The sequence below is a fragment of the Primulina eburnea genome, chromosome 8 (genome assembly GCF_022965805.1).
Source record: "Primulina eburnea isolate SZY01 chromosome 8, ASM2296580v1, whole genome shotgun sequence".
Lineage (NCBI taxonomy): Eukaryota > Viridiplantae > Streptophyta > Magnoliopsida > Lamiales > Gesneriaceae > Primulina > Primulina eburnea.
In genome coordinates this window covers 1,497,024-1,511,270 of record NC_133108.1, presented here as the reverse complement: position 1 = coordinate 1,511,270, position 14,247 = coordinate 1,497,024, and the positions used below count along the sequence as shown (strand labels likewise).

The following is a 14,247-nucleotide window of genomic DNA, read 5'->3' as shown; positions in this document are numbered from 1 at the left end:
TATGTAAATTTTTAAAACGATAAAAATATGTGGAAGCGCTTACAACTTGAATTAAAACTATGAAACTAAAATAAATTTTTTGATTCATCTTAGTATCAACCTCAAAACTGATCTTGTTCTGATTTATCGGAGAGGGTAGACTAAATAGTGAGTGATATGGTCGTCACTCAGTAAGCAAGGGTCGTTCGAGGACATACATAACAAATACACGTATCTAACAAAATTATAAAACTAAACTATGTTCTACATATGATTTTTTTACTTTGGGGAATGTTACGTACAATTAGGTCTTGAATACGATAACTCATCCAAAACTTTAGATTTTAATATCGGATAAATTACAAGTCACCGGCCTATATAAGAAAATATTCAGACGGGGCGATCGCATTAAGATATAAGCATTTACTTTGTTGCACAAAATATTTGTGCAATAAATATAGTGCCTTGACATACATTTTACGTCAATATTATTTATTATTATTCTTTATAATTTCCGCATTATATCCAATTCAGAATAAAGAATGATCGAATATACTTAGGCATAGTTTGATACACATGATAGGATAAACATGTGATATATAATATAAGGATAAGTTAAGGATAAATAAGATGTAAGATATCATATTTAATGTTTGGTATGATTTTAATAAGAGTGATTAAATTTATATATTAGATTGTAATGACGAAATTAACCTTATCATAATAAATTTTATAATTTCAAAGTTGTTGCTTGACTTCATATTTTTTATTTGTTCATGCGTCGATAGTGCTTGCATGATTTATTTATTTTTACTTAATTTTATATATTATATAATATGATAATTGAGCCTTTGATTTTTTGAGTCAAGTCAAATATCAATTTTTAAGGTTAATCGGATGATACTAATAATTTTATTGAGATTTATAAAAATCAATTTATATAATTATCATTTTATATAATATATAAAAATAAATAAAAAAATATTTATTTGATTTTAATTTCTATCTAATAGCATAGATTTATAAAAATCATTTATAAATTGAGGGTAATTAAGTCATTTGCAGTGTATTTTATCCTTAAATTAAAACTATCACACCTAATAGAAGGGATATTTTATCCTTCAAAAAATTATTTATCAAGGGCCCATGATATTATCATGAGCTTTTTAAAAATGTACCAAACATAGGATAAGGAGGATTATTTATCAATCCTCTCCTTATCCTATGTACCAAACTATGCCTTACTGTATTGCGTAAATTGTTAGGTTGCATGTTTTTTTTTTTTTGGAAAGCAATTTTTTAGGTTTCACGAGCATGCACGTATTATAACATACACATTGCTTTTGTTTGAATCCAACATAGCAAACAGAAATCACCCGCTCACGCATACCTAAACCATTATGGAAAAAAAATACTTAAAATTGGTTTTTTTTTTCCCAATGTTTTTGCAGACTTGTATTAAAGAAAATAAGTTTAAAAAATATAAAAATAAAAATGAAGCATGGGTTTATTTTTATTTTTTAAAAATAAAATAAACTTAATGGTTGAGATCATATCATGTAACTAATTCTTTAATAATAAATTAATGTTCGAATTGCGAGTTTTGTGGTGCTAATTGCATTAAAAATGAAACAAAAGCGGATGCTTTATGCACATCGTCGTATTCTCCGATTATTTCTACAAATATAGAAAGGGCAAAGCAAAGCCGCTAATTCAGCAATAAAAAGTTTAACATGACTTGAAATCTTTTAATCTCGAAAGGGGACACGCTACAAATCAACATCATTTCATAAAAACCCCAATAATTTCATTTAAAGGCTGCCCCACTAGTTTTCTTGAAAAACATAAGACATAAAAAGTTGATTTTTCAGCACCATGCACACAAACAAATCTCCCCATAATTTAACTTATGAAAAAGTACAACAAAACTAAACCAGTTGCAATTGCTAGATCACGTTATGATGCATCAGTCCACGCAGCAAAAAGTGGCACCTGTGGCCTCATCTGGGAAGCAGATTGGATCCAAGAATTCATGTTAGAACTTGCTGTTTGACCAGGAGGCACCGGAAAATGCATTGGAAGACTGTTATTTTTATCCGGGCTGCCGTCTCTAGAACTGCTCAAACTTGTAACCAAATTAGAATCGCTCGAAAAAGTGTTGACCATTTTCCCCGGCTCTTCTACAAAAGGAGCTGGGACGTTTGAAACCTTAAAATCTTCTACAGGTTTAGGATTAGGGGACGGATAAAGGGTCATTCTCCAGTCAAACACATTGCTGCTGCTGCTCTCTTTCGACACATTCGAGTCCATGATATTGTTTGGATTCAGAGGAATGTTAAGCGAGCTTTCGTTACTTGAATCAACCAATTTGTTTCTCCTAGCCATCTCCCCGGAAAGAAGGGAGTTGCTTCCCATAATCCTTTCTACATCGTACCTTGAAATGTCGAAATTTGTTACAGCATTTACGCCCCGAAATTTGATAGCTGCTACATCGTAAGCCTCAGCAGCTTCTTCCTGAGTGCCTGAAAATGATGTAAACCCATGAGATCGAAAATTTATGGGCGGCATTGGTTACCTTATAAAATTTAGCATATACTAGACATGGTTAAGAAATTCAAGAGGAGGCCAGAAGACTAAAAGAACCGGGGTTTCACATATCATGCCCTATTTATTGACTGTTTATGGATCAAACCACACCGCAAACACGTCAGAGTAACGGCACCAAATAATTTTAAAAGAAAATACGATAATGTATTCAAATTTTAGAATGCTGAAACTTACTGAACGTTCCAAGATAAAGATCCTTGTTTCCTGCCACACGGCCTATTCGAGCCTGCCACCGACCATGTTGATGATGTCTGCTAAAGAACAATGCAAGAACAGAGATTTGAGACAGAGCAAAGCCAGGCTATAAATTTTCAGTTGAGAAAGGTTTGCATAGAAGCGGATTTTCAGACCTGGTCACCCCTCTGTATATGGAAGCTCCTCTTGAGAAGCCACTGCTTTTCCTGCAAATGATTATATAGAAGTGGTAACATAGCTAACAAAATATGGGAGATAACGAAAATCAAATCGATGAGTCAATCCGGGACGGAAAAAAGACAACCTTCTCAAATGAGCAACATATTCTTGTCTGCTCATGTTCTTCATATCCTCAAGTTCTAGATGGTAGTTTTCCAACTGCGTCAACTCGAGAAGTTCATTGTTCGTGTAACTTTGATTGAAAAAACCAATAATAATTAAAATGAAGTATAAATCAAAGCGGTACCGGGAAATTGATATGAGTTGAAGGTCCCCAGTATTTAAGTGCAGCCAAATCATAAGCCCTCGCAGCCTTGTCTTCCATATCATAACCTCCTACAAAAAGAGAAAAAAACGGCATAAAATTAGTCGGTGCACATATTTGAGAGTAAAAACGGAAGATCCTTTTACCTAAATACACTGGGAAGGAGATTTCAAGTCATTCCAAATGTTCCAAGATATCGGAAAGAAGACGGCACACTTAAGTTAGTATAACGAGTGAAATAATTAGCAGAAAACAGAAAAATATATTTTATTTCGCAGACCTTGCCTCCCTTTTCTGCTTTGGCCTTCTTTCTTGCAACTATTGTCCCACAAATGGGCTTCATATCTACCAGTCCACCTGTGCCTGGTGGACAAATATCCAACATTTTACTACATTTTGTATTAAATAATAACAATAATTGAAACCAAAAGAAACAGAAGGTGTTAAAAAATCATTTAAAAATCAACCTTGTAACACCTCTGTACTGTGAGGTTCTCTGCCCGAATGTATCAATCGATTTCCTATGCACAGTTTGCTTCTGTTCATCTTTTTCGGGTCCCCGTTTCTTGTTCTCAAATCCCATGCCATCGGCCATAGCCGGTGGAATATGCTGAGAACCAGTAACACAGCTAGATTGTGAGCCAGGGCTCATTGATAAGCTCAGAGACTGCAAGTCACCATACCCCAATGCACCAATCTGCCCAGATTCTCCGCCATTTTCTTCAACACTGATGCTCAGTTTCTGCTCCAATGCATGGCTATTTGTATAGTTTCTGGGAACCCAGTTTTTCATGCCAGATAGCTCATCATCACCCATTGTTGGAAGCTGCAAATTGCCGTCCGAAAGCTGAGTTTCTTTCGGCTCACTTTCTGATCCCTGGTACATTTCTTGACTCCTGAATGGGGTGTAATCTGTGTACTCTTGAACTTGAATCAGGTGGTGCCTGGAGTTTTCTTGGTTATGGCTTAAAAAATCTTCAATATTGTGAGTTTGACTTTGAGGATTGTGATTATCGTACATTGTATCTAAACTAAGAACCATTCCTCCTCTGTTACAGTTATGGGTCCCCATTGTTGCACCACCAAAGAAATCTTCAAGTTTTGGAGTTGAAGTCGCCACAACTTCACGTTAAAAGTAGACAATTTTTTTTTTGTTCCAACACACAACAAGAACCAAATAAAAAAGGGTTCAAGCAATGAGCATTGTTTAAGCTAACTAACCTTGTGGTTGTGACCTGTTGATAGCTTCCATCAAGCACAACGAGCCATCAGATTTAAGTGGCATCACAGTTAAAGGAGAGTAAAATCCAGCATTCTCTCCTTCAACTCCAAAGTAAAACCCTGGATAACTACTGTAACAAGAGGGGAAATTCATTGGAAGTGCATGAGGAACATCATCAGAACCAGGCCGAGTATTATAATCATTGTCCGAGGAACCCTCCATATTTTGAGAAGAAAGAGAGAAACCTAACCAGTTATTACTAATTTCATCACCCTCAGCCTTCATTTTCTCCCTTTGAAAAAAACAAGAGAAGGGGAAGATTCTCCCAAGTTTTTCTTTTTCCTTTGTTGCGAGAAAGCAAGTCAATGATTGAAACCAAGTAATCTAATCATATGGGAAGTCTGGGTAACTCTCATCCATGGAAGGTTTTAAAAAAGAAAAACTAAAAACCAAGAAACTGTTTCGTTTTGTTTTCTAGCTGCAGACTTAAGTAGGAACGAAATCTAAACCAAGATCTAGCCAAAGCGCATCCCTCCTCCGCTGAATCACTGAATCTGTGGTCTCTTTCTTTTGCTTTTTTATCCTCTATCTCTTTCTCTCTCTGAAAAGTTTTCTAAAGAGAACAATGCAAGGCCCTTTAAACTTAAACAAAAAGAATGAGTTCCAGCAAACAATGCTGGGTATCCTTCCTGCATTCCATCGGGATCCGAGCCTGAGAAAGACATCTTCTTTTGCTTTTTTCTCCGCTCCACTCCTGCTTCCTCTATGTTCCCTTTTTTTCCTTCTACATACGTGAAATATGCAGCGTATTTGTGTACACCTCTGAGTGTGTATACATGCTCTAAGTAGCTTCAAAAGCAGACCTTGTGCTAAAATAATTACCTCACACTCGATAGTGCGGACAGATTATTCGGTCCAAAGCCTGCACCATTAGTTGAGCATATCTGTTCTCGCAAAAATACAGCTCCTCATTACCAAGAAAAATCCCATGTCCTTCACACAAGGGAGGCGGGTTTTTGTCTTATGTGTGTGTTTGAATTTTTATTAAATTATTGATATCTTCCCTGATCAAATCCTTGTTTCTCTTTCGTTATTCGAACCTTTTAACTTGACCGCGGTTGATCAATTCACAAAAATACTTTGTTACAACATAATGTTTTAGCTCAAACAAATTTTTAAATAATTTTAATATATAGATAATATATTTTTACATCAGCAGCGATAATTCTTGAAAATAACAGTAAATTCAGAAAAAAAAAGTTTAACATTGATGTGATATGATGACACAATCAATCGGCATGTTATGCTGTGAAGTGAGTCCCACCAAGTATCTGACTATATATATATATATATATATATATATATATATATATATATATATATATATATATATATATATATATATATATTCCAATATATTTATGAGCGAGTATTTTGTATCTCAGAAGATCTTGGACTAGATTTCTCCAGGTAGGAAAGAAACAAACTGCAGCTCTGGTCAATTCAAATACCTAATACAATTATCATCACCTTATTATTCCTCCAAAATCGTCCACAAACATGGGAACGACGTTGTTCAGGATTAAGGACGTAATCGAGTCGAGTCGAGCCGAGCCGAACTCTTGAATATTTAAGCTTGGTTCGTTTATAATCGAGACGAGCTCGAGCTTTATTTAACGAATATATGCATGGCTCACGAGCTTATTCAAGTATTTATCGAGCCTAACAAGATTAATAAATATGAATTATACATTTAAATTTTCATTAAATTAATTAAAAAGTAAATTATATATTTAAAGAAAAATATATTATCTTATTTAAATTTGTAAATTTATTATAATAAATAAATTTAATAGATTTTTCTGTATATTTCATAAATAATATGCAAAATCAATAAATCAAATATAAAAACTATTATTTTTTCATCTAAAAGATTACTCATTAACTTACCAACGAACATGTTTACGAGCTAACGAGCCGAATATTATAAAGCTTGAGTTTGGTTTGTTTATCTTAACGAGTCTCATTAAATGAGCTCAAACGAACTTTTATCGAATCGAGCTTCGAATAACTCACAAACGATTTGATTCGTTTACATCCCTATATATCCCTATATATGATCTTCTTTTGAATTACTTGTAAGCTTGCTCCATATGTATAAATAATATTAAAACAGTTTACAGTGTATTCTAACTAATTGATTTTAACTTTTATGATTCAGATTTCAGAGCAGCAGCATTGGTCAAACGAAAAGATTCGGTAAAAATAAAAATAAAAATGCTTTGGCTCGCACAAAGACAAACACACTCAGTAGTCATTTCGATTCAAACACACTGCACCTACATGCATGCTACTCCCTAGTTAATTGTTTACAGGCACCCTACCTGATCTTCTCTCTTCCATTACTAGACAACCCTAAACGATGCCGTCTGGTACTGCCTTTGACAAAAGTCTTCTTACAACTACGTACAAAAGCGTGCGAGCTAGCTCATACGTCGTACGTTCAGCAAAATCAATCTTTAAATTTATATATATATATAGGTTATTTTGACTGGTTGCTGATGAATGCTTTAATTTTGTGCTGCTTTATTGAAGTTTTAACACAAGGACGTACGGTGGGGATCGTACCTTTGCAAAGCGATTGAGTCAATGTTTGAATCCCCTCTGTATTGTATGTGTGTGTGTGTGTATATAGTGTGAAAGTTAATTTGTAAGGATTTAGATATGTTAATGTTGAGTTTATTACATGTACTTCTTCTCTTTTGGAAGCGCGAGTCTGGCCAGCTTTGAAAATTATTGTCAAATAAGTAGTTGTAATCATTTAAATTTTCCCTCTCCTGTCGTACGGGTGGCTCGTGCATTTATTTTATCTTAGAATAGAATACAAATTCTATTTTGATTTTGCTAATTGTAGACATTTATAAAATTTATTTTTGTAATATATCGAGTAGTGTCCGATATATCATGATTTAAGTTCACGTATAATGTTATATGTTATTTAAAAAAAATTATTTGGCGACAAATTTTGAAAAAATGAAGTTCAAAAGATTAATATAAGTTGAAATTAAATTGGTCATAAATTATCCGATATGTATCCATTAATACACCGTATGGGATACGTACAATGCAATGCAGGTTGGGAAAAATAATAATTGGTTATGTAATTATGTGACTTAATTGGACAAACATAACCTTGAGAAATTTCCATTATTGGTAACTTACTTTCCCCCACAGCTGATAAATGAGGATATCGATGGACATTTACACCTACTTATCATATAATATTGATTCAACCCAAATTACTTCAAATTATATATCATTAAAAGCTGCTTACACTAAATTAAAATTTGTTTTGACTTAAAAAAAATTAAAATTCACATGAGAAAACAAAAACAAAAAAAAAACTTGTTTTAATAAGACAGATTCCCCTTAAGTCAATAGCGAAAAGGTTGTAGGAAGATAATGTAGCATAGTAATTCAAGTAAATGAAACAAGAGAAGTTTGTGCCAAAAAAAGGGTAATTGCAGTTGAGGCCAGAAAATCCAAACAAGATCTAATATATAAATAAAAAAGAGAGAGAGCAGTGAAAAAGTGGATAATAGAAAGCAACCTATCTCAGAAATGACCATAGAAGTCTGTGATTATAAGTCTCCCATTTCCCTTTTAAATTTTTTTCCTTTTTCTAGACAAAGAACGTGGTTAAATCTTTTCAGGCACCATTGTTAATTATAAATTTACACAGTGTGTGTGTATATGTATGTATATATATATATTCAGCTATATGAAAATTTACAATTATTGTATTTTAATTTAATATAATAACATGATATTAGCTAATGCTTTTGAGATATAAGTAGTGGATTTATATCTGTAACCATTTTTTTTTTCTTTTTTTTGGGGGTAAAAAAAAGAAAAGAAAAGAAAGCATGGGAAAATAAAGGGACACGCCATAAATTAAGTACCCCACCATTTAAAACTCTGATTGCCAAATTTGAGCAACTCTTTGATCCCCCTACTCTCTCTCTCTCTCTCTCTCCTGAAAGGTCGTAGTCCAAAAGCATGACTGTCATGTCGTATTCACCATAAGAGACTCTATCTCCATAGCCCCGACGTTGATTAAATGCATATCTTGTTATATAATATATATTAGGTTTTGTCGGAGAGACATCCTAAATTAGTATTAATACACAGATTTTTCTTTCAATACCAATGTAGATCATATTGTCTTAGATTTTTGTTAGACGGTCTCACGAATCTTTATCTATGAGACGAGTCAATCTTATTGATATTCACAATAAAAGGTAATATTTTTTCATGGATGATCCAAATAGGAGTGTTCATCGGTCGGGTCGGGTCGGTTCGATTTTTGGTTTTTTCGGTTTTCAGTTTTAAATATATATAATCTGATATCCGGACAATTTTTCTTCGGTTTGGTTCAGTTTTCTACAAAAACGGTTCGGTTATTTCGGTCGGTTATTTCGATTTTGGTATAATTATTTAAATTAATAATATAAATATATTGTAAAATATAATATGTTAACTTTTTACATGTTTTCTTAGTAAAGTATTTAAATATAAGGTCTAAATTCATTAAACAAACAACAATCAATTCACTAAATATCATATCAAAATATATAATATAAAAAAATATTAATTTAATGAAATTTCGGTTTTTTTCGTTTTGACATATATAATCCGAAATCAAACCAAATAAACTTCGTTTTTAATGTTTACTAGTATTTAACCCGTGCGATGCACGAGATGATATTATTAAAAATTAGTGAAAAATAAATTGATATTTAAATTGAAAAAAATAATATAATTATAAAAATTAAAAATAAAAACTATTTTTCACTTATTTTAAAAAACTTTCTTAAATACAACGCATGTCGATTAATGTTTTTGGCTAATAATCACTATCATATATCAAAATTTTAGATTATGTTAGCCTAAGACAATGACATGATGCTTATCGTGTTAGTGTATTGATGTCAACCACCAACCTTAATACATATTTAATTCTTTAATTTTCGAGAAGCTATATTATTATTTATTAACGTGATAAAAAAAATTTAATCACATTCAATAAAATTAATGAGAAATATTTTTTAAAAAATTCAGTAATTTTGTCTAAATCCACATTCACAAACAATTTTGTGACATGACACGTGTTTTACACATTTGAATGATAACAATAATTGTTTCATCAATATCTTTATCCAAATGAGTTGTTATTTTATCTACAAAATATCTTCATAACATACACAACAGTCCTATTATTCCGAAAGAAAATTGAAATATGTGATCATAAGTAAATTACGTATAAATCAGGAAAGTTATTTTATTAAATTGACTATGTGTATTCCAAAACAATGTAAATAAAATTTATGATGTGTCTTCTAATAAGATGCGTACTTTCTTTAGAATTGATTTTATCATTTCCATTACGGGACATTTTACAATATCATGTATCCGTGAAATTTGTAATATAGAAGAAAATTATCACATTAGTAATACATAATAATTAAAATCTTATACAAATAGAAGAATAATATTTTACACTCCTCGATCATGAAAGACAAATTTCAAACTTAATGTCTCGTTGTTTCTATGTGTAGGTAGTTCATAACAACGAACAAATATAAATTTACACGAACATTACATCTTGGAGGATTCAAATCATAAATGGTGCTGAAAAGATGATTCATTTCAGAATTCAATTTTGAAGTAGATAAATTTAATAAGATAAATAGAATAAAATCGATTTATAATATTATATGCAATATTGCATTATTTATAATTTAAAATTCAAATTAGATATCTCAAAGGACAAAAATTATACCTTGGATGTTTTTAACAGAATTATACCATACATTAGCTCTTTAAAATTATGGAAATATCGAATTGCATGCATTGGGTGTCAATCATTTCTGATTATTGAGGGTAATATATATGTATATTGAGAGTAATTTAATGTCCATTTGAAACTCTTTTGAATCTATCTCTTTTAATTTTCTTGTACTCTTTTATTTGAATTTTTAAGAATAAAATTTGAGATATACAATATACATAAGGTTTTGGAAGAAAACTACAATGCATTAATTTTTTCAAATTAAGATAATTTCGAAATAATATGCATTTGAGATAAAAAAAATTATGATTATTAAATGGTAAATTAGTGTTAATTGAAAAATCTTGTTGTAGTGATAACTTTTAACACTCAACCAAATTTATTTTTAGATATATATAATATATAAATTACATTTGAATTAATATAAAAATTAATTAATTTCAAAATTGAATTAAATGAATTGATGTAATCAATGCAAACAATAATTGAAGTGGTCATTTATTGTAGTACACGTATGTCAATATACATAATAAATATTTCCTTTTATAGAAATGACATTTTGGCGGGAAATTACTATTTTTGGCAAAAACTCTTCTTTTATATATATATATAGATATAGATATCCGAATTACAAAATTCGACTTTCGGTTTGGTTCCGTGTTCGATTATTTCGTTTGGATATCCGGTTTTTTCGGTTTTATCCGAAGTTTGAACACCTCTAGACCAAAATAAGAGATCCGCCTCATAAAATACGATATATGAGACCGTCTCACACAAGTTTTTGTCATTATGATTTAAGATTACTCGTAGTCGAGCCGGAGGAGAATCTTAGGTTCGCCATCTTTTTCGGAGGCCATATAAGCTGCTGTCCCCGTACAAATGATACACTTTAATTTTTCCCAATTTATAGAAATGAGGTTGTGACACTTATTTAACAGATTTGGTGCTTGTGAATAGACAATCTCCTCCAACTTAATTCATTTGACCACTGTTTCTGAATCAACTTCAAAATAAATAAATAAAATAAAATATTAATAACAGCTGTTATCTCAAACATTTTAATTCCTGGAATTTGTATTGGATGATTATTTATGTTATAATTTTTTGAAATTAAAACAATTTGTTAGATAATTTCTACGGGTTATTGATTTTTACGACCTGAAGTGATTTGTTAGTTAAATCCTAAAGATCTCCGAGTTTACCTCCCTGATATTTTTATTTTGATCAGATATCATCACCATCATGAAACATAAAACGATGGATTTGGATGAAAGATTTCAATTTTAATATCAAAATTCATTATATCCATTTGAATTTTTTAAATTTGAGTTATCTGCATTATCTATACTTAGACAGAGCTTATAAGTTATAATAAATTTAAAATTTTAAGTTTTGATCTCTATTGGCATCCATTTTGAGGATGGAATGGAACAATTTTACTAAAAATGTATTAAATTACACCAAACGGAAGATTAATCCAATTTCCGAATTCAGAATCCCAAATTTACCCAATATTTTATTTCATGTTGTTGTATCGATAGTGTGACGGATGGTGTTTTAACTACAATATACTTTTCGAATGGTATCTATAGCATCAAAAAAGATTTAATCCTATAATTAAAACAAAATAGATTTCTAGATTTTAATATTTACATATATTTTTTAATTGTCTCCTGTTTACATGAGTTCATTACTCGTAATTTTTGTCACATTGTAAGTTTTAATAATCTAAAACATACTATCCTTCCTTCAAAAAAATAAAATAAATATAATTATAATATTTGGTCATGTGAGAAATAACCATGATTCGGTTAGGTTTCCGAGAACATTTAATAATGCTATTATATGATTTAAATAAAAATGCACTGTTCAAATATTGAAGGTAAGATACAAAAATTTTAAGATACACCAACAACAAAAGCAAATGTATCAAAGTTGCATGTAAAATTTGAAGAACATCAAAACGAATAGAATAACTCAAATGAAATATATAGAATGCATCCATCAGAATTCGAGGATGATTGTCTGTTCAAAACCCACAAAATTATGTGGTTCTTAGATAATATACCCCGGCTCAGCACTGGTTATTCGACGAACCATTTTGTAGGTAACTCCATTTCATCTCGAGTAATGGCTTACATCTCACAAGCTTATGGTGTACCATGACCATTTACGACGCCATTTCCATTTACTATGACCTTTGAGTCTTCACTCTTCGCCATTTCAGATATTCCATTGTCGATAGCCTTAGGTCTTCCACATAAACTACACTCTGCATGGACTACAACGTCCTTCGATATTTCATCATTTGGCTTTTCAGACACTCCGTTCTCGACAACCTGTGTCTCTTGTATTGTAGCACTTTTAGCAATGCCATTGCCATTTCCAGAAGTATTGGAACTACGAGAAGGCCCATCATCCCTCCACCTTCCATTCCCATTTGTACCCTCGTACTTTGGATCAACATAAGAATTTCCCAGTTGACCCAATGGCGTGTTATAATGATAGGATGGATAAAGTGCATTCACCCAAACTTGGGGACCATAGTAACCTGAATTTGATGTCCCGGCCATTTTAGCATAGGCATCGTAATAATAACCATCGATATTGGGACTAGGTCTTTGATAAGTCGAATAAGGCGCATAACCCCAAGAAGCTAGGTAAGAATCATGGCCGTGAAAAGTTAACAGTGCCTCTCCTCTAGGTATGGCCCTTTTCACGTCGACCCACTTGTTCTTAAGCTGGTGGAAGCGATCAACCACCACTTTCTGTACCGATTCCTCGGAATCATAGATAACGAACCCGAAGCCCCGAGGCTTGTTGTTTTCTTTGTTGCACATGATCACTGAATCTACAATTTTACCAAAAGTTTCAAAATAACCATCGAACTCCTCTTTAGTTAAACTTGGTGGCAAACCCCCCACGAAAACTTTATTGGTTTTCGATGGAGAACTCTTATGGTTGCTGTTATTTACAAAAACTTCAAGCTGCAGGGGTTTCTTCTCTATTGGTCTCGGGATGTTAACCGCAACCTGTGAATCCCATTTTACTTACATTAACCAAGATCATCAACCATCGCAACACCAAACAAAAAATCGAAAAATGAAATGAATAGCCATCCAAAAAAACCTACATCATAATGATACTAAACAGAAGAAAACGCGAAAAAAAAAAAGAGAGAACATTTGCTAACCCTTCTTCCGAGAATTTCGTGTTCCTCATTCTGCAGTGCTTTTTCCATTGAAGACTGGTCGGCGAAAGAAACAAATCCGAACCCTCGACTCACACCCGTGGCTCGATTTCTCATAACCTGGGCATTCTTCACTTCCCCATACTTGCTGAAATACTCTCTCAAATTTTCTGTATTGGTGGTGTGTGTTATTCCCCCGACGAAAAGCTTATTGCTTTCAGACTCCATTGACTGCAGAACGGAGATAACCAGGATCGTAGAGGGGAAGAGATTATGCTGGATTAAGATCTTCTTTGATTTTCTTGAATTTTAGTTTGAGTTTTATCAGCATTATCTTAAATCCGAAATATATGTTACCCGCCAAATATAAAATACCTTTTACTGCCAAAAGAAATATTTTAGGCATTGGCCACGTCAATTGCGCAGCCAAAGATTATATATATATATATATATATATATATATATATATATATATATATATATATATATATATATATATATATATATATATATATATCATCATTTTTTTAAATCTTTTTTTTAAAATATATATATATATATATATATATATATATATATATTGAGACAACACAAATGGTTGTTATTATAAATGAATCAAATATATCGAGGTTTTGTTGAGTTAAATGAGCACCCAAACAGCGGATTATATTTAATTTAGTTGCAGCATATATATGCATTTTAGGATACCAATAGTGATT

General features: G+C 31.8%; 2 protein-coding genes across 4 annotated transcripts; both read right to left on the bottom strand.

The window, feature by feature from the left end:
* Nucleotides 1–1,676: 1,676 nt before the first annotated feature.
* On the bottom strand, nt 1,677–5,263 carry LOC140838262 (AP2-like ethylene-responsive transcription factor ANT). Of its 3 annotated transcripts, none has more exons than XM_073204431.1 (9): nt 4,487–5,263; nt 3,733–4,387; nt 3,546–3,628; nt 3,412–3,420; nt 3,248–3,336; nt 3,086–3,159; nt 2,937–2,987; nt 2,761–2,840; nt 1,677–2,501 (listed from the first exon to the last, which is right to left on the bottom strand). In XM_073204431.1, exons 1-9 carry the CDS (start codon nt 4,770–4,772, stop codon nt 1,936–1,938), a joined length of 1,893 nt encoding a protein of 630 aa, XP_073060532.1. In that variant the 5' UTR covers nt 4,773–5,263; the 3' UTR covers nt 1,677–1,935. The 3 variants fall into 3 exon arrangements, with proteins under 3 accessions (XP_073060532.1, XP_073060533.1, XP_073060534.1); XM_073204432.1 differs by having other exon boundaries at nt 2,761–2,837; nt 4,487–5,261; XM_073204433.1 differs by lacking the exon at nt 3,412–3,420.
* Nucleotides 5,264–12,488: 7,225 nt separating this feature from the next.
* LOC140837893 (uncharacterized) lies at nt 12,489–13,756 on the bottom strand. Its single transcript, XM_073203973.1, has 2 exons — nt 13,532–13,756; nt 12,489–13,370 (listed from the first exon to the last, which is right to left on the bottom strand). The coding sequence occupies exons 1-2, from the start codon at nt 13,754–13,756 to the stop codon at nt 12,489–12,491; spliced, it is 1,107 nt and encodes a 368-aa protein (XP_073060074.1).
* Nucleotides 13,757–14,247: the final 491 nt, after the last annotated feature.

Coding starts and splice junctions, on each gene's coding strand:
- LOC140837893 (XM_073203973.1), bottom strand. CDS start 13,756: ATGGAGTCTGAAAGCAATAAGCTTTTCGTCGGGGGAATAACACACACC. Junction 13,371..13,531: donor ACGAAATTCTCGGAAGAAGG/GTTAGCAAATGT, acceptor TGGGATTCACAG/GTTGCGGTTAACATCCCGAG.
- LOC140838262 (XM_073204431.1), bottom strand. CDS start 4,772: ATGAAGGCTGAGGGTGATGAAATTAGTAATAACTGGTTAGGTTTCTCT. Junction 4,388..4,486: donor CAACAGGTCACAACCACAAG/GTTAGTTAGCTT, acceptor TTTAACGTGAAG/TTGTGGCGACTTCAACTCCA. Junction 3,160..3,247: donor CAACTCATATCAATTTCCCG/GTACCGCTTTGA, acceptor GAGTTGACGCAG/TTGGAAAACTACCATCTAGA.